The following is a 26,902-nucleotide window of genomic DNA, read 5'->3' as shown; positions in this document are numbered from 1 at the left end:
AAGGAAACAGGAGGAAAAACAAACAAAAAAACCCCAAACAACAAACCCAAAACTAGCTGTAGGACTTTAATGAAAAAATACAACAGAAAACATGCTACTTATGTAGTTAAAAATCCTGATTTCTATCACTGCACATAAATTTTTAATTTTATTCTATTTTCCTTTTTATTAGCTTTCTGAGGATCTCATGCTTCTGTCTTTTCTACATCATAGTGGGAACAAGGGATAAAGGCAGGTCTCAGAATGTGATGAAATTTCTGAGGTAAAATAACCATGAAGCAAAAAGAGTACTCATCAAAATATTGAGCTGAACTAGCATACTGGACAATCCTAAAGCACACACTACTAATAAAGGCATTTACAGCCTAGATGGATGGGCTAAGGGTCAAACAGAAAGTTTCTTAATGGTCTTACTAATAAACCACCACATGATCTCTTTGACCTTCCACAAACACCAGCCTATACTGCCATGGGTCATGAACAAGACTAGAATACCTCCAGAAAGATATTCCAACAGCAGAGAGTAATGCTCACATCCTACATGTTAAGCATCACTCGGTTTTCCATTAAATGAAAGTTAAAAGCTTTTCTCATGAAAACAAAGAATCCTGAGGATGACTCAAGTTTTTAACATACCAGAAAGAGTAATGGATGTCATGGTTTCACAGTTCTGAAGTGGAAAGCTACATATGCACTGTTTCCAACAGTTGTGGGCTTTACTTCCTCATTCTGGGTATTCTTCTAGAAAGTCCTCAGAAGAAACTCTGACAGAAGTAATTTCACAGGGGTTTTTTGTTGCTCATACTTTTTTACTGTATATATCATCCTTTAAATTGTTGTAGTCTCTTTTTTTTTTCTTTCCAAATTACATGTAATTTTCAACTTGATGTGTTTATAATCAACTTTGTTTGCTTTGATGCTTGTCACCTGGTAACCTGGTGCTTAAAATTTGCAAGACTGCCAACAAAGTGTTACCTGATTCAATTCGTAATACAAATTAAAATTGAGCTAAAATGCATTTTAAAGCATTTAGCATCTTCAGAAGATACAAGACCACAAAAGTTTTAAAATTATAGTGAAATTTTAGATAAATGAGCTCTATTTCACTTATTTTCACCTAACTTCTGTCACTGACAAAGTAATGCTAAAAACTAGACAAATTTAAGAGAACATAGTACCACTTTCAGAAAACAACAACAACAACAACAAACCCACAACAAGCAAAACTGCAAGGGAACCAGCTTTCTCAGGAATCAGTTCACAGAACTCTGGACTTCACTAAAATGTCTCCAAAGCCATTCTAGCTTGATATTCTCTGGACTTGTCATAAATGCATGCTAAAAATCTCCCATGTGTAAAAAAATAAAAAGTCAGAATACCATGGAAAGGGAAGAGGAGTGTGGGCTCCAGAAATCTACACTGCATGTAAGTGAGGTCACACTGTCACGTCTGATTTAACAGGAGTGTGATGGGGATACATTTCTGCTTTATTCAAGACATAAATTAAAGAACAACTACCTGTAAGATACACAAGGGTTTCGTAATATAAGCCAGACACGTTAAATATGGAAAAAGCCTACTGAAAATTTTACTTTATTTTGGGAGGGGAAAAAAAAATAAAATAAAAAAAAAATTGTCTAGCAGATGTCAAAAATACTGCCTGGCAGCCTTAAGTGAGGATTTCTTCTAGCTTTTGTTCACGTGTGCATTTAGTACATTACATGTGGACATATACAGAGTGGGCTAATAAGTAAGGCAGTTTTGCAAGTTCCTCTCACAAACAGCTGATCAATTACTATTACATTAAAAATATATTACCAAGAGTGAAAAAGAAAAAAAAAAAAAAAAACCACACACACACACAAAAAAAAAATCTGACAAAATTAATTTCATTCTTTAATTTAGCATCTTTTGAGAGCTAGTTAGTGACAGGAATGCCTATATATAAAAATATATACACATTCACACTGCAATATAAATTGTAAACATTTCCTAGGAATTCAACATGTTTGACATTCCTTCAAAATATTAAAAATAGCAAAAATAGTTTTACTTGTGAAAATTCTCATCTGTTTCCTCCAAGTGCAACAGAATCTCTTCTGCACACTCTACTGACGGGGCTCCAGTGATTTTCTCCTTCACACTCTGTAGCAACTGTCTAAGCATAGACTGCAACTGAGCTTCATCTTCGCTTGTAAAGCGAGACATCTGTATAAAGCAAACAGAAGAAAAACAAGCTTTCAGAGCTTCCTCCCCTCAAGATTCTAAGAAAAACATAAATCCTTAAATTGCCACTTTTTTCCTGTTATAAATAACAAAAGATACTCTGTAAAAAGACACAATTACAGGCAGAAAATATTTGATAAGAGCTTATCTTCAGACTAACTGGAAGCAAAATAACCAAATCAGTTTTCATAAACCTATCTTAGTACAACATTCTTAAATGAGATACTGCATTAAGAAAAACCTGATTATTCCCTTTTGTAGTTGTTTAAGGACCTGCCTATCAAACAGGAACAAGATTACACCATAATTAAAAAAAAAAGGGATATTTACAGATGTAATGATGATGAGAAACCTCTACATGTCTCTCAGCTGCTTCTCATCTATTGTTACTATCCAGTTCTGACTTTTGGATCCTTCTCCTCAGAGCTGCAGCCCATGACTGAAGGTGCTGGCAGCTTTTGCAAGGGCCAGGTGGAATAATGAGAACTGTTTAATTTCCCTGCAGTAATCAATTAAAATGACCCAGCAAGAGTCCTGTCAATTTAACTCTACAGCTACTGGGAAACACTGGGAGAAGCAGCAGTGAGAATCTGGAGACATCTGCAAGTTCAGAAAACTGTCCATCAGCTTAATTTTCAAAGGCTGGGAAAAGAAAAAAAAAAAAAAAAAAAAAAAACAAAAACCACACCACCCAAACCCAAACATCCACTTCTTCCACTTCTGTCCTGGATTAATTAACCTAAATTCGTGGCTTAAACTTCTTTATATGCCAAAGAATACTTTCAACCCTCATGGGCAGTTCCAGCTTATGTATTTCTAGTCTATTTGAGGAAGACTGATTTAGAGATTTTTATTTTAAAAAGTCAATCAAAGACTCTCTTTGAATAAACAACATGCACACTTGAAAGAAACAATATAATAAATCAGTCCTTCAGACTTAAAGACTGTTAACTAACAAAACAATCAAGGCCATATAGCACCAGCTGGAAGAATTATCTCTTTATGAAAGGTAACTTCTCCATGAGAAGTAGCACAGTTGCTGAACATTTTACTTTGATCACAGTTCAGCATTAACTCAATCATCTTACCAGAAATTGCACTGAAATAAATTAAAAAAAAAAACTCCACACATAAATCCCTTGTAATCTTAACTCCTTGATTTGCAGCCCTCTTTCTTTTAGAGTTTCAAGCTATTTAATCAAAGTCAATGCATTTTTAGGTCTATATAAACCAGTCTCGTAAGACTTCTATTTTGACCTTAGCAGTGGGTAATATCCTAATCCCCTGCAAAAACTTCACTTAGTATTTTGGTATAACTAGGCATTTTTAAAAGCACAGGTATCTGGATACTAGCTGGCAATCAGTGCAAAGCCCCACTCAAACTGTTCAGAAAGATAAACCATGAGAATATCGCCATTTCACCTCTAGGGTTTTTTTTTAAAGATTTGACTTCTGTAATCATCAACAGAGATAATTATCTTAAAATTAATTTGTAAAGGTTTGTGATCTGTTGAGTTCAAGGGGTTTTGGCCGTGTTTTTTCCCTTCAGACATATCCCCCATTCAGTTTCCAAGCAAAATTCAAATTACTGTTTTCTCCGTAAAAAAAACTTGCCCCAAGCCCAGTTTGTGCTGTCTTTCCAAGTTCAAATTCATTTTCCCAGCACTGTCCCACACGTGAAAATCCTGCCCCAAAACCCATGGGATGATTCAGAAGCAGCAGGTTGTGGGCAACGTTTATCTCTGCACGAGCTTTTGCTTGAACAGGGCTTTGAACAAAAGAAAGTGGTAATTTTAGCAACAAACATACGATAGCAGTTAATAGACATAAAAGTAATGTGAGAATTCCCACCCCCTCTTGACTTTAATCATCATTCAACTGCGCATCAGTTTCCGGCAGCAACCAGATTTCTAACAACTCGCGTACGAGAGCAGCTTGTCTTTTCAAGTATTAGGAGAAGCTAAGCCTGACCAGGTCCTTCTCTCACGCTGCCTCTAAAATCACAGGGGAGCTACGCCACGGCATCTTGGACGCACTCAGCCCCAAGCGCCGGATTAGCACCGCGGCTGTCGTCAGGAGGTCTCCGAGGCGAGGCGCGCCCCGCCCGACCCGGTCCAATCCGGCCCCAGGGCCCCGCACGCCCAGGTCCGCCCAGCCCCTGGCTCCGGGGGCCGAACTGGGCCTCGCGGGTTGCAGAAAGGAGCGTCACTGTGCACGGCCCCGCCGTCTCTCTGTCCCTGCCCCATCCCGAGCGCCCAGGCCGGAGGGAATCACCTTGTGGCGGCGGCTGCCCTCCCCGTCCCGGCGGCCGCGCGTCTCCCCGAGCGGCGGCCCTTAGCAACCGTCGGCGCCAGCTGCCGACTCTCGCAGGGCCCTTAGCAACATCGCGAGAGTCCGGAGGGACGTCGGACGGCCGTGGGAGGGTCAGGCCAATACAGCCTGGCGTCAGTTTCCCTCCTGCTTGGGGTGGAAAGTCGGATCGCAGCGCTAGCTCAACCTAAGGCGGAGGCGGTGGCCCTCGCCGGCTTCAAACCCCGCTTGTGCTCTCGGTCGCCGCAGGGTTTCGCGGCCACAGAGGCGGGAAGAGCAGTAGCCCCAGAGGTCCTGCGGCAGCCGTGTCGAGCATGAAGCTTCCTCGTTTGCTGTATAGCGATCGTTTGGCCTTCTCGCTCCTTCATAGCCTGCCTTGGTGGTCTGTGTTGGCCAAATAGCGCAAAACGAAGATGCCGAGGTATAGCACTAACCTGGGAAAGACTGATCTGTGGTTTGCCCTCTTAGTGCTGTGATGGCATATTCTGAAGACAAAATTACTAAATTCTTACCAGTTATTTTAAGTGGATAAATTGTAATTATTTCTTAAAAAGGAAAAAAAAAAAAAAAACAAACATATATTTGGGAGCCTGTCCAATTAAAAATAAAGTTTCAGAAATGGTCTGAATTACGGAATTCGCATGTCATTAAGAAAAACCACATGTAGGATGGGATTGAGTAACCTTCATGCATGTTGTCGAGTTATGTTAAGGGTGGTTACAAAGAAGACAAGACTGCCCTTTTTACAAAGAGGCACATGGAAAAGATGAGTAATGGGCACAGGTTACTCCTGGGGAGATACTGACTGGACACAAGGAATATTTTTCACAATGAGATCAATCAGCCATTGGAAGTGCTGGCCATCAGCAATGGACAGTTTTAAGATGGACAGGGTGCTGGGACATCTAGTCTAGGTCATGCTTTGCCTAGAAAGGTCAGACCAGGTGATCCTTGAGGTTTCTTCCTACCTGGTAGTCTACAATTCTATGATTTATATCCTGAAGTAGCCTGCACCCGGGTAATGACAAGGGAAAAGCCATGGCGTAGGTAACTGGAACACATTTATCAATAATGGCACACACACCCCCACACCCCCCTGCAAAACTCTAAACATTCATCTGCAGATAATTTGGCTTTCCCTGTCTTCAAACTGGAGTGTCAGGGCTCCCCTCTGCCCAGCCCTGGTGGCCCATAGCTGCCTGTGTGGCATAGGTTTTCCAGAGAATTCAAAGGAAAACACTCATGCTGTTTCTTCCAGTTTACATCAGCAGAGGAGCAGATTGTCTCAACAGATAGAAACATGAATGGCAAGGTATTTTCCAGTGCTCTTCAACTCTCCATCCCCTGCTGAGGTGAAGGACATACTACAAAAACAACAAATCGTATTTTAACTATTTGACAAGTAAATGCATAACACGAAACAGCAAAAGCATTTTTACTTGAAATCATTTTCAATTAGGATAGCTATAGCAAGCCAGGAACAAGTTCCCGTAAACACTGGTAATGATGTTTGACAGTGCTTCAATGCAATGTGACACACCTTTTTTACCCTTTACTCCCACTTTTTTCTAATGATTTTGATAATGTCAGTAATGTTAATCTTCCATGAGGACATGTTCCTTTAAGTGTATTTGTACCCCATTCAGTTAATAGAGCTCTACCTAAGTGAGAGGATCCAGTCTGTCACAGAACTGCTAGGACACTGGGGTCAAGCATGTAAAATGCAGTATTTCTACTGGAAAATGATGATTCAAGAACTGAAACATAAACCTGGTAGCTCCTCAGAAACAAGACTTTGATCAGTTGGAATGGAGTCTCTGGGGCACCTTTAATGCTGTTGCCTCCAGCACTTTGAAGTGGTCAGTGCCCTCAGGTTCCTACAAAACAAAACCTGAAATAATTGTCTGCTGGCTGCTGCATGCAAAGGATCTTCAGTGAATTCACCAGAGTCCTGTTAGCTCAGCTGTGTACTCTCCATGTCTTCCAAGTGTGCTGTTCAGAATGGGCTACAAGTGACAACAGCTTATTCTTCATCCATGCCAGGCTGTTATTTCACAGGCAGCTGAGCAGCTTACTCCTTATCTGTCCCCATACCTGCTTAGAGGTGGTGTGGTCCAACAATTCTAATTGCTCTGTTGCTTCACAAGCACTGATTCAGGTGACAGCACCTCAATTTCATGGTTGGTATGGAATAAAGGAACTCAATATACATAACATTCAGCATTCCTAGTCTTTACTGAAAGAGCCTCCATCTTAGCATGCCATTCCTATCTTATGAAGCACCTTATAAGACAAATTTCTGTTGTAGTGGTATCACAGAAAGAAGTTGTCATGGTACCTATAGTGATTCTGAAATGCTTTCATTTCTTTCTGTTCTCTCCCACTTTCTGGATCTCCTCCAGCTTCTCTTGCCCTATGTTTTGCAGCAATTGGAACCCAGAGCCCTTTCTCCTGAGCTGAACTGGCAGATCTCAGATGCCATTTGTCATGGTCATTAGTGTGCATCCAGGCAAATACCTTCTGAGGTTGATACGCCAGAGTGAGCAACACTATTCCAATGATTATTATGTTTACATGGATGCATGTCAGTCACATGAGAGAGATGTTGCAATCACCGTGAAATTACTCATGCCAGTTTCATGCTGTTCAGATTCCACAGTCTCTTAGACCAAGGCATCCTTCTCATTGGCAAAAATAGTCCAGTTATTCTCTCCTGGTTGTACAACCAGGAAGACCCCTGACTGCCCATGGCAGGGGGGTTGGAACTAGATGATCTTAAGGTCCTTTCCAGCCCTAACTATTCTATGATTCTATGATTCTATAATCTTAGAAACAGAGGAAACAGCAGGTACACCAGTACTTGGAGTGTGTAGCACATAAGTTTTAAACTGTGAAACATTATAGAGATGTGAGTCAGGCATTATAGAGAAGTTTAATTTCCATACCTTATGACTAATAAGAAGATTCTCTCTCCATACCTTGAACATGTACCAAAATTTGAATTACTAATTTACTCTTAAGTTTCTGTAAATTTAAAATGTACCTGCAGTTTCTCCAATGTGGCAGTTCAGGGCGGGGGAAAGTGGGCAACAAAGAAATCTTTACAGCTAAACGGTAGTAGTGGGAACAGCTAGTCTTAATGCTGATGTCCTTACACCAGGGACAGAATTTTTCATCATTCTCTTTTCTTGCACTGTAACTGTCCAAAAGACCACCCTTTTGTGGATGGCACAAGAGATGGAGAGATTTTGATTTTATGTAGTTTATGCACAGCTATTAGTGTCTCCAAGAATGTTAACTAAGACTTTCAGCAACTCAGTAGTAGAGACTTCCTACATTTTATTATTTTTTTTTTAGCAAAAACCAAAGAGTTTTTTTTGCTTGTGTCGTGGTTTAAGCCCAGGCCGTAAATTAGAACCACGCAGTCTACTTCCCCCACACACACACCTTTCTTCCCTCCGCTCCTGGAGGGACGGGGAGGAGAATCGAAAGAATGCAACTCCCACAGGTTGAGATAAGAACAGTCCAGTAACTAAGGTATAACACAAGTCACTACTGCTACCACCGATAATAATAATGATAAAGGAAATAACAAGAGAAGAGAATACAACCGCTCACCAACCGGTACCTCACCCCCCACCCCACAGTGATCCAGCCCTTCCGGGGACTTTCAGTTCCATCCTGGGCATGACGTGCTTTGGTATGGAATACCTCTGGCTAGTTTGGGTCAGGTGTCCTGTCCCTGCTTCCTCCCGGCTTCCCCTCCTCCCTGGCAGAGCATGAGACTCACAAAGTCCTTGGTCAGGGTAAACATTCTGACCAGCAACTGAAAACATCGGTTTTATCAGTATTATTCCCAGGCCGAAAGTCAAAACCATAGCGCTGCACCAGCTACTAAGAAGGAGAAAAAGTGACTGCTACTGCTAAACCAGGACAGTTTGTTTGTTTGGTTGTGGTTTTTTTTTTTTTTTTTAGCAAACTGAAGAGATTATTTTTTAGTATCTGATAGAATAACTTACCATAACCAGTTTGTATTGAAATCCCATGTCATGCTTTTCATTGGCTGATACAGTTTTCAAAGGCGTATATATCAAAGAAGAACTAAAGAGAAAAGCAAACTATACTTGATCAAACCAAACCAAACCAAACTTTCTGTGCTCTAGTCCACACCTAAATCACGACCAGGAGAATCCAGGATATCCCCAATTTAGACAGGGGATAGGACTAAGATAAGTGTCAGGAAAGGAGAAGTACGTGTGAAATCTGGCTCTGGAGGTAATACAAGAATCCTACCACACTTTTCTGAATACTCTGACATCCCTTAAGCAGTTCTTGAGCCCCCAAGTAAATATGAAGACCCTTTTATGGGTCAACCCTTTTATGACCACTGTGGCATTTGTTGCCCTCTCCCATCATTATTCATGGGAGTTTCCCAAATTTGGAGGAACAATGAACATGTTTTGAAACTTGATTAGATCATAATCTTACCATAAATATCAAAAAGGAAACTGCTTAAAATATTACTGCTGATGGGAAAGTCTTTTTAAATAATCTCCAAAGGAAATTTTCTGTTTTGGAGACCATCTGTCCTTTCCTCCCTGTGCACTCTGGGGACATACTAGAAATACTAGCACATTACTAGATGTTTCCGTTAAAATAAACAATAAGGAATTGGTGGGTAAATGGGCATGAGGGTTGCATGCTGGATCACTTCATACTATCAGCTCTGCTTTGAAGGCTTGTGTTAAAACATATCCATACAGAATTCACATCAGTTCCATAACAAAATAAGTATCATGACTTTTGTCTAAAGTTATATCAGCTGAGTTTGTAGCCTACTACTGAGAGCTAAGCCAATATGAGATGCATGCAATCTCTTACAGGAATCAAAAATTAAAATTGGGTTAGTTTACTTATTTGGTAATTAAACTTCAGTTATGCTGACATTTCATAAAGACTGAAGACCTTACATTGCTATTTCTGATTTCTCTTGTCTGAGAAAAAGAAGTGAGAAACTAGCAGGAAATCGGTAAGACTCTCTTATAATATTGTAAGGCACCAACTCAGAACCATTCTGCCCAATAGCAATCAGGAATGTTACTGATTAAAATTTTAACTTAGTGAATATATAGACACTGATTTTTTTCATCTGTATTTTATGGTCCATCTTTAAGTTTCTGCGTGTGGTTGTAAAAATAACTACTGGAACTGAGTTTCAGTGCGGGTGATAAAATTTACACTGCAATGCTAAGTAACTGCCTCAATGAATTAAAGACAAAATAAGCTTCAATGACAATATAAATATCCAAATGCCAATAAAATTATTTTCTGATCCACAAATCTTTCTTGGTGAAACTTCAAGAAGTGAAGAACATCCATGTCACTGGCTCCCATTGGCCTTAGGCAAGTCTCTTAACATTGGACTTATATCTTTATTGGAAATTGAGGATAATAAAATTATCTTTACATACCATTATAAAAATTAATGTCACAGAAATACCATATAACCAAGTGGCATCATAAATCTCTGATTTATTTTCCATTTCTTTTCTAATTAGTATTTGGTCCTTTTTTTTTTTATCATATGTTCCCTGAAGGTGGCAGCAATATTCTGGAGTTGCATGGCTGTCTGACATTTGATTCTATTGACCTGTAATACGCATTTCTTTCAATGTAAGTGTATACGTACTTAGGTGTATTTATAATGTGCTAAAATCGAACTTTGATGCCATAGATATTGCAGTTGTGGACATATGATGTACAATATCACCACAGAATATGAAGAAAATATGTTGATCTGGCATGATGGGATTGCATATTCTTTTCTCTGGAAAAATTCAGAAGCTAAAAGAATATTCCAAAAGTATTTAAATTAACATTTTACTGTTGCTTGTAGTGAAAGTTATCCATTTCATGAGTGTCAGTGAAGTCTGGATCATGTACATTTTCTGAAGTGAACTGTTAGCTTGCTTGTGGGCACTGTGTTAGCACTTCAGAACACTCCAAATATTATCTGTCATCACTGAAGGAAGATCATAGACTGACTGTGGGGTTCCCTGCAGTTCCATTCCTCCATCTGATCTTAATAATTTATCACTGCTAGAGTCACTCAGGTGAACTGTATCTCACACCAGCATCACAGGGGTTTAATTCAGAATCTCTAGCACTTCTTTTGCCTTAGACTCAATACACTTTGCATTATTGTGAAATGTTTTTGCTATGATGCAAGGCGATTATGTCAAGACTAGAAATAGGAAACAATTTAGAGATCTTTCTTCTCCTTTCATTTTGCTAGCAGTTACCTGGTCAGGGGCTTGCAGATCCCAGTTGCATTCTGAATGGAAAATCATAGAAGCCAGCAAAGACATCTCTGCAGCAGGGCTCTCCCCTCCTTCACCTTCCACCGCAGGACTGCATAATGTTAGGTGGCTCTCATGCCTGTTACTCTGTCATCTCCAAGTCTGCTTTCACAATGCATCCAGGACAGGGGCCCAAATTCTGGTACTGCTGTCTGAGAAGAATGATATTTGAGAACGGGAATTTAATAGCTGCCGATGGCTGTGCTGCCAAATGAGGTGCAAAATGGAGGCAGAGGCTTCCCTGTGAGGCTTCACTGGTTCAGATGGACTTCCCAAATCCTCTCACACTTTCAGAGCTGAATGTGTCATCCTGAGAGAAATGCAGGAAGAAACTGCATTTGTTTTAAACGTAATCTCCCCATGTGTGCATGGAACACAAAACCTACAATTTTACTTGTGCTAACAGATTTTATTACGTTGCACTTCCTAAGGAGCCTGCTCAGCCAACCTGATAACCTCTTTTTGTAGTTATACATGAATATTCCTGTGCCATAGAATTGCCTGACTTTCTTTTTGTCCTCCGCAATTACTTTCTGTGCTACCTTGCAAACCAGTGCTTTGATATGCTGAACTTGAATATTTTACAGTTGCTTGATTTTATGCTCATCTTTTGTGTAGTATCACTCCTGATTTCCTCCCAAGATTAAAGTTAATTTCTGCACCTGTCATGCTGACATTTCAGAATTCATTCATTAGCTCTTCTGAGCTGCAGATGTGGTATTCTGTTGCAGATACTGACTGCTGTTCCTTTTTGGCTTGCTTTCTGTCCTAAAATGCGTCATTGCTATAACTTTATTATACCATCCAAACTATCGAGCTACATAAGTGGTTTTCTGTTGATCTACCACACCTTCTTTGTCTGTCTTCTGAAAATTGAATCTGTCCAGATAAACTACAGCTCTCCTTATCCAGTGAGCTGTCCTGCAGTATTTTTGAATCCCACTATTCAAACAATTTCTTTCCTGCACCATCACACTAAGTGCTTTCTGTAATGTTAATGTTTGCAGGGAGGGGGTCAATTACTTGAAGCATTTGTTATGTAAACTGTTGATTTATATTTTGTTAATACAAGTTATAGTCTTGTTTTATGAGTTTCTTCTAAAAGTACAGATGAATGTGACATATAGAAAACTTTGTTCTCTTCATTTTTTGAATGCTGTAAAATGCTTGAAAAGTAAGCAATTTGTGCTCTTTGCTGCTCATTTTAAACTACCCTTTTGTAAGACTAGCCCAGGAGAACAGAACTTGGCCTGTGCTTTGCCATCCATTTGTGTACTTTTCATCAACATGAGCTGTACACTTTGTACTTTGCTTTTCAAATATTTTGTGTACTAGCAAACTGTGACCGCCTCAAACATCAAAGTGATGTTTTAAAGAAATAGCAAAAACATTGCTTGGTAACAACACTGTTTATTTAAATTCCAGAAAGCACTTTTTTTTTTACTTTCTCCTTTATTTCACTTAAATGATGTCTGGGATCCTAACATAATTTTACATCTAAGAAGAGTTTTTGGAGCTCCTCTGAACGAATACCATGTCTGCAGTAAAGAAAGATGGATGAAGGAAAATAAATACCAGTCCTGAATGCCTTCACACACACACCAAAAAAAAAATGGTTTTGCAGTATTTGAGTTGATATGCCACCCTCATCTCTGGTATAATTCCAGTGAATTTTAGTGTTAAGGATGAATTAGGTTCTGTAACTCTGCAGATACATTTCCCTGACATGAGTAATAATCTCTAAGTAACAAATAGAATGCTTAATATTTTCACTGGTATTTATTTTAGTGCTCTCATGGCATGAGTAAAATTCCAATGGAGACATGGTTTTATGAGTCAGATTCATTTCAGCAAGGAATAAGACAAATACTTCTACATCTTGGTACACCTCCTCAGTAACTGTCACAAATTTTGTAATGCATATTTTGTCCCAGACTGAATCACTGTCCTCAGAAGATACTGGCAAGTAAATAAAATATTAGACATATATTACTCTATTTTAGTATTTTGAGAAAAAAAAAAAAGAATAAATTTTGTGAAAGCCATATGGGTTGCATCAAAATGAAGAAATCCATCCGCAGAGCAGGCATAACAGAAATACCTAGGTCTCTCTGCCTGTGCTTTAGGACGCAAAAGTGCAAAGCTACAATCAGTTTGACAGATCTTGCATCCCACCGATTGAGACTTCAAATATTACAGCCTGTTTGACATGACATGTGCTGATTTTTTTAATCTCTCCCTGCAAACAATAAAATTCAAAAGCCTGCAAAAAATATATCATCTCTCTCCCCCACCACCACAACTCCCCATCATTCCACAAAACTCATCCCTTCACTTTTTTTTAAGGGAAGCACCTCCTCCATCCACACCATTCTGCTTATGCATACCTGTTTGGGGCAACTACTGGAAAAAACATATGGAGAGTCCCTGTTCTCCTGAGTCAGAAGCTTATTTAAATTCACAAGTTGGGACTCAGGTCCCTTGATTCAGGAGATACCTTTTTTCCAAACTCGTGAATGGTCTTTACCATACCAGACCTGCAGTGTACAGGTCAGTGCTGCTGAGGGGGAAAGAGCTGTGATTCTAGGGTGGGAGAAGCCAGCTAATGATGGGGGTCAGAACTTGATAACTTGGGTTTATAGGCAAAGAAGATGTGAGCATATCCTGTTTCAGTAAGACTGAATGTAATTTTCAGTCCTTTCACATAATGAGTATCTCATCTGTCAAATAGGGTTTGTGAACTTGTAATGACTTGATTGAAGACTGAATACTGGGCTTGGAATCCTTGGAGCATAATGCAAAGTATGCAAATAATTTGGTAATTATTATTTTAAAATCTTTTTCCCTTTTAGTGCACTCTTTTAACTCAGGTTCCTGGGCTTGCACTGGAGAATAATGCAATAGCTGAAGGGAAGAACTGTTGCGGATGTAGACTCTAGGCTGAAGTATGTTGATTAACTTGATTTATGCTGATGGAGCTATCTTAAATTACACCAGTGGAGAATTCAACCCCGGTTTTAAGGAGGATATGCTCACAGCTGAGTAGTTCTTGGCAACGTTTTCAAAAAACTGTAAAAATACATTCCTGATTAGTTTTCAGGATAATTTTGCTAGCTGCTCTGATACTTTATAGTGTTTATAGCACTAAATAACTGTAATGCCATCGTGTTTCATACTCTTTATTTTACTGCTTATGCACCATATGGTATTGATGTGCATTATATTGCATATAACTCAATACAATAAACATAGCATTACAAAACAGAGCTGCTGCATTTTTTTTTATTACAAGTAGGTTACCTACTGTGATGAAAATAGTATAAAAATATAGGGAAATTATTATTGCTTTTCTTCCTAATTTCAATTCACGAAATAACCTATGCTAAATTAGGTGCAATTTTCATGAAATTTTATACACACATAGATCTTGGTGTAAAACAGTAAATACACTCTGCTTAGAATTTTATGGGGATTACACCTGATTTTTAAAATTAGCTTGTGTTTGTAATGCTTTGCCTCAGAGGTTGTTGGAAGATCAGTCCTCAGGGTTATTGTACATTCTTAGTTGTTTCTGAACATGGCAAGAATCTCATTTTGCAGAACTGATCCATTTATTCTTTCTATTATTTAACCATATATAGAATTTTTTGCATTTTAACCAGGACACTCCAATTCCTGTCCATTAGAAATGGAAATAACTTGGCTAACTTACTGAGATGAACTGTCCTCTGCAGATGACTAATTACTTACAGAAATATACTGCATGGCTCTCATTTCGTGGACTTGATGCCATAGTGGGACCTGGTAGCCAAAAAAGACCATAGAAATAGCATTTTTTTAGGCAATACATTGGAAGGTTCAGTGGCCCAAGGCCCCTCAGCTCATTCTTACTAGTTTTTTGTTTTGCCTTCCCCCAACATCTTGAAAAAGAAAGATGCAGGTAGAAAATACAAAATGAGGAACTGTCCCTCAAATCCTGCTCTGGAGTTTAGTTGCCTTATGGAGGGCTACAGGCACATGCCTCTACTTTTGGTATCCAGAATCCGTATTCTCTGCTGAGAGTAAGCACCCATCAAGACTGCTTGAACAGCTACACAAAGCTCCTGGTGTAATGTGCGTAATGTGAGCACCACAGGGAGGGGAAGGAAGTTTCCCAAAGCAATGCTAAATTCCTGTAGCTGGAAAATGCATGCAGGGATGAAGCTTGACTGTAGCGTTGTTAAGTACTGATGTGAGAGTGTTTGTACTTCTATTACTCTTAAGTCTAGTAACTGTTTAATATAAAATACATGATCAGTCCTGACAGTAGAGACAGTTGCACATGTTACTCCTACACAAGTGAGAGCAGAGCCAAGCTCCCCCTCGTTGGCTTTCCTTTCCTCTTTGGCAGATCCTGACCTCTTTCACAAATCCTCAGCAGTAGAAGGAAGTCCTGCTTAGATTAGTGTACTCCTCACTAACTATAAAACTCTCCTAGAAGCAGGTTTGTGTTGAATTCCCAGTTTCTAGGGCTGAGTTAGATAGCATCAGTGAGCACTGTGAGACTTTGAAGCAGAAAGAGGTGTGCAGGCATTTGGGATCTTCAGAGCCAAACAGGAGGTTACATCCTAATTTTCAGTTTGGGGTATAAAGTTTACCAAAATCTGTTTATAGGAGAGTTCCTTCTGAATGTGGTTCTAAAAGTTTTCCATTTTCACATGTGCATCTTTACTCAGTTCTCTCTAGGTCAGTGACAGTTCTCATACCAATTTCTGGTGCCTAGAATAAGATAATAAGCATAGAATGTAGAAGATGTGTCATATTTTTATATAAGCATAAATCTCAAATTGTAACTTATTTTGTGTAAGTGAAAGGCTTTTTATCAGACAGATGTTAGAGCAAATTACAATCTACATGGGGCACAGAAGGGAGTGGAAGGCAATCTAGATCAAATGTACAAGGAACTGCTTATATTTTCTGTATTTTAGAAGTTTTATCAGAAAGAGAGGCAGCATGTAGGAAAAATTCAGCCAACCTTTCACATCATCTGTCAAAGAACATTTTTTAATAAGTTACCAGAACCTGTCATCTTTCAACACTAGAGGTTGCTTGTGTCAGAGCACCAAAGCTTTGGTTCATAATACATTATGAACATAATACACCAATACAGACTAATTTTTCCTGGATAATTTTTCCAATGTCAGTAACACTGGCTTTGTCTTAACACTCTTATGATTTTACAGCAACACAAGACCAATGGAGCTACTTCACCTGAATCGTCCTTCTCTTCAGTTTTGTGCTAGTGTAACTCAATAATCAGAAAGAAATCACATCTATCCTAGTGTTAGTGACCTAGTCATGCGTGGTAGTATAAAAGCATGTCATGCAGGTCCTATGGAAGGAGAGACAGAGCCAAACTCAAGCTCTCTGCAGTCATTACTATTCAACCTGATGCAACTGTGACCCTCCTGGAATTTTAAACAGAGACACTGCAGCAGCTCATTGGGAACAAGTGAAGCTGTTCAACTGCTGATTATTCCAACAGAGCCTGAGCAAATTAATTAATAATTAGGTGTGAAATTAATGTACACCTTCTGTTTTCCCTGGTACTTTTCCTATGCTGCTAATTTGCTTCTGCACCACCAAGGGACAAAGTAGATTTAAAGAATACGTGTGAGCTAAAAGTCTCCTCAGATAAACCTTGTTACACTTGCTAGCTTTTTTAGTATTGTATAGAGCTTTGTCTTAACTCTTTCAGTGTCTGACTCCTGAAATCCTAAATATTTTTAGTGCCTGTTAAGGCTTATTTTGCTGATGAGAAAGAGAAAATAGTGTTTTAACTTTCTGTTCTATTATACTATGTAGATATATAGTACATCATTTCTGTCTTATCCTGTATGTTTGCATTTCAAATGCATAGTTTGAGAGTGTTTATATAGAATGTACTAGCTAAAAATGGTGTGAGTTGATGTCTGGGCCACAGGATTTTGTTTAATGTAGCAATGTGTTGTTGGAAGGATTTTATATGTTTTTGTATATTAAGCAGGTTTTACTCTGAGGGAGTGAAGTTGAGTGTACCTAACAGCCTCCATATGAGCACTTAATTATACACAGAACCAAAATGCAATGTGAATATTTACAGACATTTCAATGAAACGATAGCTTGGATGCCATCTGCAATATAAGGTTTGGGAAGATCTCTTGGAAATCTGAGGTAACACAAGTTTAAATCTCTGTTCCTCCTAAAAGGTGAGGTTAGGGACTTTTTGGTCTAACTGGGTCTTCTCTGGGCCCTTTACCATGTATAAGGCTATAGCTATGGCCGATCTTTTTCATAGCCTCATTCTGTTAATTAGACTGTGACTTCTGTTTTCAGAAGTCTTGCTAACTTGACCATTCCAGGCTAATGGACAGGGATAAGGATACCTGTAGTGCAAGGGAAATTATTTACATGTGGAAACTTCCATGAGAGTAGTTAGAAGCAAGTTGCTTAACAAGTTTAAGAAGTGTTCATTACTATAGGAGCAACACATGGCACACAAGAGTATGAAAGATTCTTTCCCTTTTCAGAGAACAGAAGAGAATAGGAAATCCTTTTGTAGGCAGAAGGATATCACAGTCCCCAGTTTTACCTCTTTCTGAATGTACTTGACCTGGTAGGGAAACTTAGCAGGTCTTTACAAGATTGCTTTCTGCTTGTTTTGAATTTGGTGCTATTCACAAATCTCACTTCAGTTCCAGGTAAGTGTATGATTTTAGTCAACTAATTTCAAAGGTGAAATTACTTTTGACACACTCTAGAAGTCTTTGAAGTAGCTCATTTATAATGCAGATGATTTCCCAAACTGCTCTTATTGCATACACTAAGAAAATAATCTGGACAGATTTGAGCTAACCCATTTTATTCAGATTAACCTTCTTGCCAGCATGTTAGGAGAGGGACTTTTGTGGTCCCAAAGTCTGTTTATTTTAGGGATGCACTAAAAAGTAGCACTTTCCTTTCTTTGGATGCTATTTACTATCAAAAGTTCTAGGGATAATCTAAAAGGTAAATAGTTAGACCACTTGTAAACTGTGGTAGGAATATATGCCAACAGTTAGTTTTACAAAGGGTAGTATTTGCATATAAATCCAAAGAACAGTTTACGTAAAGATTTTTAAAAGGCTGATTCATCAAAAATCAGTTACAAAAATACATTAGGATTAAACACAATCTAAACGTTATGGCTGGACTTTAATGGCATTATTATACATTTAAATGTTTGGCACTGTGTTTCCATAGTCCTAATAAACTGAATTACTGTTTCTTCGAAAAACTGTTTCTGCTGTTTATCCCATTTGAAGAAATGTTTGTGCTTGGACTGGCTGGCAAGGGCAGGGAGGGAAAACCCTTCCACTGCAGTCGTTGCTGGTGAAAGCACTGAGCAGCACCTGCCATCTGGACCATGGCACGTGTCTATGTGAGGGACTGTCCCCTCAGCAGTAGTTACAGAGTTGGTTTGTGACTGCCGAGGCTCAGCATCTTCCAGTAAGTCAAATTTTAAGGCGCTGTCTGTGCAATCTTAGGTTTAAATGCTGTTAATGCAAGCTTATTATTAATATGGATGTCACCAATTTTCTGATATAGATGTTCTGTTTCTTTCCATCTCTCCTCATAATCTCTTTCTAAGGCCACCCATTCTGCTTCATCCATGCATGTTGGAATCTCTTAAGTAAAATGGGGCCATTTCTTCCATGCCCATTTTTAATCATAATTTCTGATTATGGATCCGTTGTTTTAATCAGAAAGGTTTTCCTGAGATAAAACTTTCTCTTCAGTATTAACTTATCAATATATACAGGTGTACTATGGCAGTGCAGAATAATTATTCATAATTATAACAATATTTCATTATTTCATCAAAATAAAATCAGCATTCATTAATAACTTGGGTCACTTCTTGCTTTTCACTTTGTGTTTGATTTATTTGCTTAGTTTAAGAATGGAAACTGCCTTCTTTTTAGCTTTGTCTCTTAGGTAGTTTAATAGGTAGGTAGATAAATGCATCTGGGAAAAAGAAATTTAACTTAAGCTTCTGTATCCCATTGAAGAGGAAGAACAAATTCTGCTGAACAAATTGGAAATGCTTGTAGTGTGTGGTTGCTCTGTGCCTTCAATAATCACATGATCTTTTCAGTGGCAGAATCAGCTGTAGGCTTTTATCTCCACCTCTGTGAGGCACAAGTACCATAAAAGGGAATTATATTAAAATCACTAAAGCTGAATAGAAGGACAGAATGTGTGACATGCACCAACTTTTCATTTCCACTACTTGAAGTCGGTGGCATGTGTTGGGGGCAAACAAAGCACCTCCTGGGTGGTTGGTTGTGTGCTGCTGAGTGCGTGATAGTGACAAAGGGAAGGAGGGGACTGCCCAATGGGCACACACCGCTTGCCACCACACTGTTTCTCTTTCTCTTTTTGTGATTCAGTATTATGTTCAATGTTCTGATTCAGTATTACATCTGATTACACCAGATTCAGGAATACATCTCTCTCTGACACCTAGTGGCTACTGCTTTCAGTGCTTGAATGGGAAAAGAACTGCATGTCTTTATCTACCGAAAAAGATCAAACATGAAAACATCTCTTTCTTCCCCTCATTTGTTGCATCATATGCATTTCCCAGTCTTTCCAATCTTTATGTAGCTCAGAGAAGCTTTGGGTTCCTAACAGCCTTGAAGTTCACTGTATTCTAATATATGCAGCTATAGTAGCAAAATACAAGACACTGCATTTTATATGTCTTGTTTTGCATTAGTTTTTTTCCTCATAATTGGCAATGGCCTTCCACTTGCCACAAAGCAAAGCCTTTTTTTTTTTTTTTTTGCTTTCATTTTTGCTTGTATTTGTAACAGAAATAGGAAAGTGGGAGAGATTCATCAGGTACTTGAAGGATCTTAAATCCCTGCAGCTCTTACCAGAGCTCTGTGGAATGGCCACCAACTGCTTTCTTCATTGTCCTCTGCTGTGCCAGGCTGTCTTTCCTCCTTCTTGCTTGACCCAGCTTTCTACAATCCCTATTCCCTTCACTATCAGTTTGGATCAGGGCCCTAGCATGTATCATTACTTCATATATGCCTCAGGGGAGAAAGTCCCAAAGTTGCTATTATTCTTTACAAGGTCTTCCTGGCCTCCTCCCTTACTATTTTTTTCCCTCCCTTCTTAGGCATAGAAAGATCAGGATCTTGTCCTCTGAGTTTTCCTGAACTTTGGTGGTAGCCATAAGTTCATTTCACTAGAAGAGAACGTCAGAGTCTATTTAAGTCAGTGGAAAGGCTCCTGGTGATTTTGGAGAGGTTTGAATAACGGCCATGAGACCACAGAATGCGTTATGTTTGTCAGAATTGCTTTCTGCAGCAACCCCATCCAGCAAGTCAGAAGAATTGCCATAGCTCACGCTAATTCCCTGCAACACTTGCTTGCTGTTATAGTCCGTGGTAGCTACTGTAACAGTGATGAGCTCTTTCTTGATTTGTCATGAGCTATTTGAAATGTAATTACTTTTTCAGTGATGGTATTATTAAGAATTTTCAGTTTCTCTTCACCAAAAGAAAAAAACAAACCCACAACTTTTTTTTTTTTTTTTTTTTTTTTTTTTTTTTTTTTATGTACAGGCAGTAGCCAACCAATTCATACAATCCATCTGCACTTTTACAATGATGCCTCATGTACAAAACAGTCTCAGGCTATGCAACTTCCTTTATTTTTTCACCAAGAAAACCAGAAAACACTTATTCTCACTTTTTACTGATGTTTAACCACATTTTTCCACTATTCCTTTATCCATATAATATTGAAGTTAACATTTTTTTTTAAATATGTGACTAGTTACATTATGCCTCAGTCAACCCTTTGCTAAGTTTGATGCATTTAGCACTTTTAATTGTAGCTTATAATTAGTCCCATCCTTCTGACCATTTCTGTTACTCTTCACTGAACCTCTTCTTTATTTAGTAGTGGTTTCCTGCTTATGAAATCAACTTTAAAATTCTCAACCTGTTAGACACATTGTCCCATTCAAATTTCAACATCTGACTGGTAAATGAGTGGAAAAGGGTGGGCATCTTACATTAATGTTTTAACGAACCCCTGAAGAAATTACTTTGCAAAGCTTGGAGTTCCTGATTTTCTTCTTGGCATGTATCTCTTAATTGTGCATACTCAAGTATTCGTGAGTTCTTGGCTCAACTTTCACAACAAGATCTTTCCTCTGTAAATGTTTTTTTCCAGTTACTTCTGACGTCAGGATGTAACTTTGCAATTTTTCCAACTTTTGAGATTAAATCACATTATCCTTTGCTGTGTTTTATTCCTTCCTAATAACTAGAATCTCATATGTTTTTGAGTCCTTGTGTGTCATCTACTGGCACTGTGCTTTAAAGTTACATCAAATGAAAATAGTACAAAATCTATGCAAGTTGATCCACAAATTATGATATTTATAACCATTTCTTCTCATTATGATTTCTCAACTATGGAATTTTTCTTCCATATATATGGTCAAAGTAATTTAGAATAGAAAACATCAGCATGATCTTTCATAAGGCTAAAAAGGGGTGGTTGCAACAATGATAATTTTGCTGGTTTAGTCACACAGTCACAGAATGGTAAGATGCAGCAGATAAGCCATTTGTTCTGCACTGGCTATGAATTGGAGTCAGCACGGAAGAGATAATCATTCACATCAAAACAAAGTCTTTAATTTATCAGATCTGGTTTAGCGTCCAAGACAGTCGTAAAGAGGAAGAGACAAAGGACATAATCAAAGATTTTTGAGACATCTCTGATGGTATCTCATTCAGTCAAGTAAATGGTGAATTGTCCCACTTGCTTTTCAAGTTCAGGCTGTGATGGTATTCCTTCAGGTCTTGCATATGAAAAACAAACAAATAAACAAACAACAACAGTACCACCACTGTCTTCTTTTAAGACATTCTCAGACCTATATCATTGGAAGTTGAGAAATGAGACCGTACAACCTCTGCCATTGTTGCCTTACACTGAGAAAGTGACACTGGCACCTAATAGAAAGGAGAACATTTGGCCCACCTTTTGCACACAGGTTTCTTCTCTTTTCCTGTTCTCATGAGGATAAGCTGCTAATGTGATGCTCTCTGGACAGTGCTGTGTATTAGTAACATGTGGACCCTCAATAAAAAATGGATGTCCATGTGTTGCAAAAACCTTAGTGTAGCTTGGATCACTACTGAATTTAAATATAATGCTATAAACTGGCATCTTTTGCAATTTAGCTCATTTTTTCTGCTGCAGGACCCCCCAAAATCCATGTATTTCACTGCAGTATGAGGGAGGCAGGGAAAGGAAAATCTGAGTTCTTGTTAACTGTCACCCAGAGCTGTATATGGGTAGTCCAGATAATTACAGTCCTCATTTCGTCATATGAAACTATATGGGTATGGAGAAAGGAGGGAAGAAAAGAAAGTTACTGCAAAATCAGTTTGGGCAGTGTCACAAAATCTACAAGTGTCTCAGAACTGAGCAGGTAGATATATCTGTTAACATGTTGCTCCCTTTCACTACTGGGAGCCTCAGTCATTCACCAGGGCTACATTTTCCCAGATGATGTCTAAACTTGGAATAGAAAGACAGTCCTTGACACAGTTTACAATCACAGTATAAGAATAACAGGAACAAGCAAAAAAAAAAAAAAAATGCTAAAAAAGAAAAAAAAAATCCCACAAAGTTTTTGTGAGTTGAAATTTGGAAATGTTAAGTGAACTTTTCCTGCAAAACCAACTTTCAGACATCGCAGTAGGCATTCATGGGTACTAGAATTGAGCATATACTCCAAATACAGGTTTAATACAGAAAGCAATGTTAAAGGTAGCATTTCCAAACTTTTTCATGTTTAATATTTCAAATCATAACTCGATGTCTTTAACATAGGCAGTTAAAATTATGTAAGCATTTATATATGTACAATTCTAATAAATTCAACTAACGGCATTGTTTTGATAATGAATTCAAATGAGTGAATTGTGGTCACTTGTCTTCTGGAAAAAAAATAGTTTCCCTCAGCTATCTTTACAGATTTCAGCAGCTTTAGTGGGATTTTATAGCCCAAGCCTTCAATTTTACTGTCAAGCAATAGACAAAAGATCTCATGAAAGAAGTGGAAGTTAATGAATGGTATTCCTGAAGATACCAACTTAAAATGAAGTTGAGTAATTAACCGAATGTTGTATCCACTCTGAAGATTTCAAATCCATCTAGTAGCATAGAAGGAAATACAACACAATTTATTTACATGGAAGTTGGAATGTTGTTTCTTTTCCAATAGAGCAATCTCCAGAACACTGATCCCTGGCAAAAACTCACAGCAAGTCCTCTCAAAAGATGCTTCTGGGCACATGAAGGTGAAGGAAGTGATTGGCAAATGCAAGCATGGATTTTCTAGGCAATAATCATGCCTGACCTGCCTGATGGACTTTGATGTTGAAATGGCTGGCTTTGTGGATGGCATTTACCTTGACTTTAGCAAGGCTTCCAACTGTCTTCTACAATATTCTTGTAACTAATTTGGGACATTACAGTGTGGATGAGCAGGCAGGTAGTTGGTTAAAAGGCAGTTGGGTTGTTGGGCTCAAAGGACAGTGATTAATGGATTGTGTTTGCCTGGAAGCTGGTGACAGTGAAGTGCCACAGGGGTCCCACTATGCCTTGCATAATGTCACAGGAGCAGCCTGGTCTGACCTCAGTGCTGAGCCTGCTGCACTGGGAATGGACCAGGGACCTCCAGAGCATTTATATGGCATAGCCTTTGTACAGCTGTCAGTCTGCATTGTGGAAAGGATTTGTTTAGAAATGGTGCTAAGTTTTTGCTTTTGAAAGCCTGTTATTATCACGTAAGTAACATTTAAACTACTTATAGGAGGCACCAGGCATCACTGGTGCAGATGTATTAAGGCTGAACAGTATGTTACTTACACTTGAAAATCTAGTGTGAACTCCAAACAGTTCTTAGAAATGAGGTTTTGATTTTTAATTTCAGGAAAAAAGAAAATAATCAAAATGAAGTAGGAATGAATCTACTTACTAATAAAAAACCTGCTAAGTGGCAAGTCTACTTACTAAAAATTGAATTTATTTGCCAGAATGGGCGCAGAGTCAGAAAAAGTTATTGTGAAAACAGTTGAACACAAAAAGCCAAATTCAGCACTCAAATGTATTCACATAGCTATCTTTGACTGGGAACAGGGTTGGCTCAGAGCATGGAAATTAATAAGCCTTTTCCAAGCAAAGAAAAACTGAGCCAAATTTCAGAAACCACATCACAGAAACATTTCCCCACTGTGCCTGTGGTTGTGGTCTAGTGGTCTGCTGAAGTGAGGGAGAAAAGAGAAGCGTGAAATCAGACAGACAGATGTGTCTGCAGGCACCAAGCAGCAAGAGCGTTGCAGCACAGTGGCAAGGTGCCTCACTGAATGTAACTCTTTCTTAAAAAGATGAAATTGCACTGAAAAAGAAAAAAGCTTATTAATATTTTAATCATTTTGAGAGTGATGGATGGGTGTGTTTCATAAAAGTTATATCCTCCTGCTTGTTGAATCACAGGTATGCTTTTCCTGAACAGACTTCACTGCATTGTTTTTCGCTCTCCACGTGTGACAATAGGTAACTTATGTTACCAGAAGAGTCATTCTATAAACCTGCTTTCACTAGGTTACTGAAGGATGCTTTAAATGGCTTTATTAACAGTAAGGAAAATGAAACTAATTTTACATGAAAAAAAAAAAAAACCAACATAGCCTATATTTTCTAGACTTCAGGACAAAACAGTAAATCTAACCCAGTTATTTAGCTAATGAATATTTGACTAAGATTTTGCAGCGATAGAGGAGGAGTATCCCAAGAGGAATTCTTATTCATAAAAAGTACTCAGTGATTACTAGACCAGATGGACTTAATTTCATTCATATTCCTACAATTTTTTCTAGGCTGCAAAATCTTTTTCAGTTATTTTCAGAGGGACCAGATAGTAATAAAAGATTTGACTCTCAGTGCTCCTGAGCAGACCTGCAGATAGCACTTAGCAAGTCTAATGGGCCTGGGGAGATGGTGCTGCAGTGATAGCTGAGCTGCGTTTCAGTACAGTCAGCAGCTTTGAGTGCAGCGGCTTCCTTTCCTTGCTGTACTTTTTTTTTACACTGTGGGGAAAAAACCCAAGGAGTCGGCAGTATGAGTCTGTCTTAAGCTGCTAAATTTTATTGTTTACCCAAAGGATAGAGAAGGTTATTCATAGAAATAAAGCCAGTCACAGTCTATTGAGACCAAGTATGCAAGCTAGCCATAAAGTTCCCACTTTTATGACCAAGGATGACCGTGCTTGGCCAGTGCTGCATACTGCTGTGTGTAAAACACTGGCTGACCACCTTGCTATGTTGCTGTGTCTGTGTAGTGGGTTTAGTAAAAATTCACAGCATCCTCTCCTCTGTCTGCTGAGGATGCTTTTCTGTCCCATAGTGCAACTTGCATTATAATGATATAAAAAAATGGGAAGCATGAAAAATTGATGAGGCTGTGTGTTAGTTTTTTAAAACCACTAGTGTATTAGAGATACGGTATGTGTAATAAAATGAAATATGAGGAAATATCTTTTCTTTGGTAATTAAAAAACAAAAAAGGTAATTAAAAACTGTAGTTATGGGTGGTTTTCTCCAACACATTATTGATGGTCTTTTCTACACTTACCTCATTTCTGAATGTCGCCTGTAGCTAAGTTTCCTCTTAATTCTGAGGTTTTGGCATTGTTTAGTGCAGTGCTAACCCTTAGGGAACAGCCAGCCCCCATTGTGCCCCGAGAATGTCTTTGGAGGGCAGGGAGAACAAAAAATGAATTGTGCCTACACAGTGATTTCTCAATACATTTTAATGGCGAGGCTGGATACAAAGAAAGCAGAATCAGTGGCCTGAGTGACAGGACATCAGTGGTTGCATTGTGGACAGAGGAAAGGCAGGAAGGCTGGGCTTGTGCTTGAATGTCTAGGTCATTTCTGCCACGTGGATTTTGTAGTGCTTGCTGAGTGGTTGCTCAAGCTGGGGGGCTTGAGATAAAACACCGCCTGAAACTGGTTATTTAAAGTGATAGCGGTGACTTCTTTAATACAGGACACACTGGCTCTCCTTTTCATTTTGATCATCTCTTAAGTGACTTGACTGACTTCTGTTAGGCTGTGTATAGGAGAAGTTTCCACTGGCAGCACAAAGGGGACACAGAGTAAGAGCAATAAAAAGTTAAGACCATGATTTTCCAACAAGACAGCTGATTTTTGAGGTACTTAAGTATTTTTGCTTCTTAGGAAGTGCTATGTATCCGTGCCCTGCGGCTCCCTGCCCGTCTACTTTGCACGCATCGCTGCCACCTACTGCTGAAAAATGGAGGCTACCTGCTTGCATCAATTCTAGGCGATGAGGGAAAACTAATTAAAAGGGCCATTGCAGCATCACATGAAAAAGCATGCTTTGTGGATAAAACGCTCCAACTTCTGTTTGTACACCCTTCCTTTCCAATTAATGGCATCTGTTCTGTGAGTGTGCCTGTATATCCTGTGGCGCTTGTCCGTAACAGCAGGAAATTGAAAGTTGAAATTTCTACTTAAGGAAGCTGAATAAAGAGTCTGCATTCTTCCAGTTTAACCATTTTTGAAAATAAAGCCAGTTGAAGGATGCAAGAAGGCACAGTAAAACCTGCAGCCTCTTGCAGACTCAGAACAGACACTTTTGGCTGGAGGGGAGCGGCAGAAAGAAATGCCAGCATGAAAGACCAGGAGAAAAAGAGGACAAGGTTTGGGAAAGCTGCAAAGAAAGAGGTAGATTGAAGACAGAGCCGCAAGAAAATTAAAGTTGGCATTATAAATAAATCATGGCATAATTTCCTGGAAGTGCAAAACTGTGAGCCTGCCGATGGAATAACCTCGTTGCTAAGTGCAATCTGCACTTGCTGATGAAAACTGTCCTGCTGGAT

At 38.9% G+C, this 26,902-nt stretch overlaps 1 protein-coding gene across 1 annotated transcript in view; it reads right to left on the bottom strand.

Annotated features, from left to right (window-relative positions):
- Window positions 1–3,511, bottom strand: part of TBC1D32 (TBC1 domain family member 32) — a gene marked incomplete at its 3' end in the record, with an annotated part of 82,318 nt that extends 78,807 nt beyond the window's left edge. Inside the window, exon 1 of the mRNA XM_080614891.1 lies at window positions 2,054–3,511. Coding sequence (XP_080471017.1) covers window positions 2,054–2,208 — 155 coding nt within the window. The 5' untranslated portion in view covers window positions 2,209–3,511. The remainder of the gene's footprint in view (window positions 1–2,053) is intronic.
- Between the last annotated feature and the right edge of the window lie 23,391 nt (window positions 3,512–26,902).

Source organism: Psittacula echo, assembly GCF_963264785.1.
Source record: "Psittacula echo genome assembly, chromosome: 4".
In the NCBI taxonomy this organism is placed as follows: domain Eukaryota; kingdom Metazoa; phylum Chordata; class Aves; order Psittaciformes; family Psittacidae; genus Psittacula; species Psittacula echo.
This window is presented reverse-complemented; position numbering and strand designations above follow the sequence as displayed.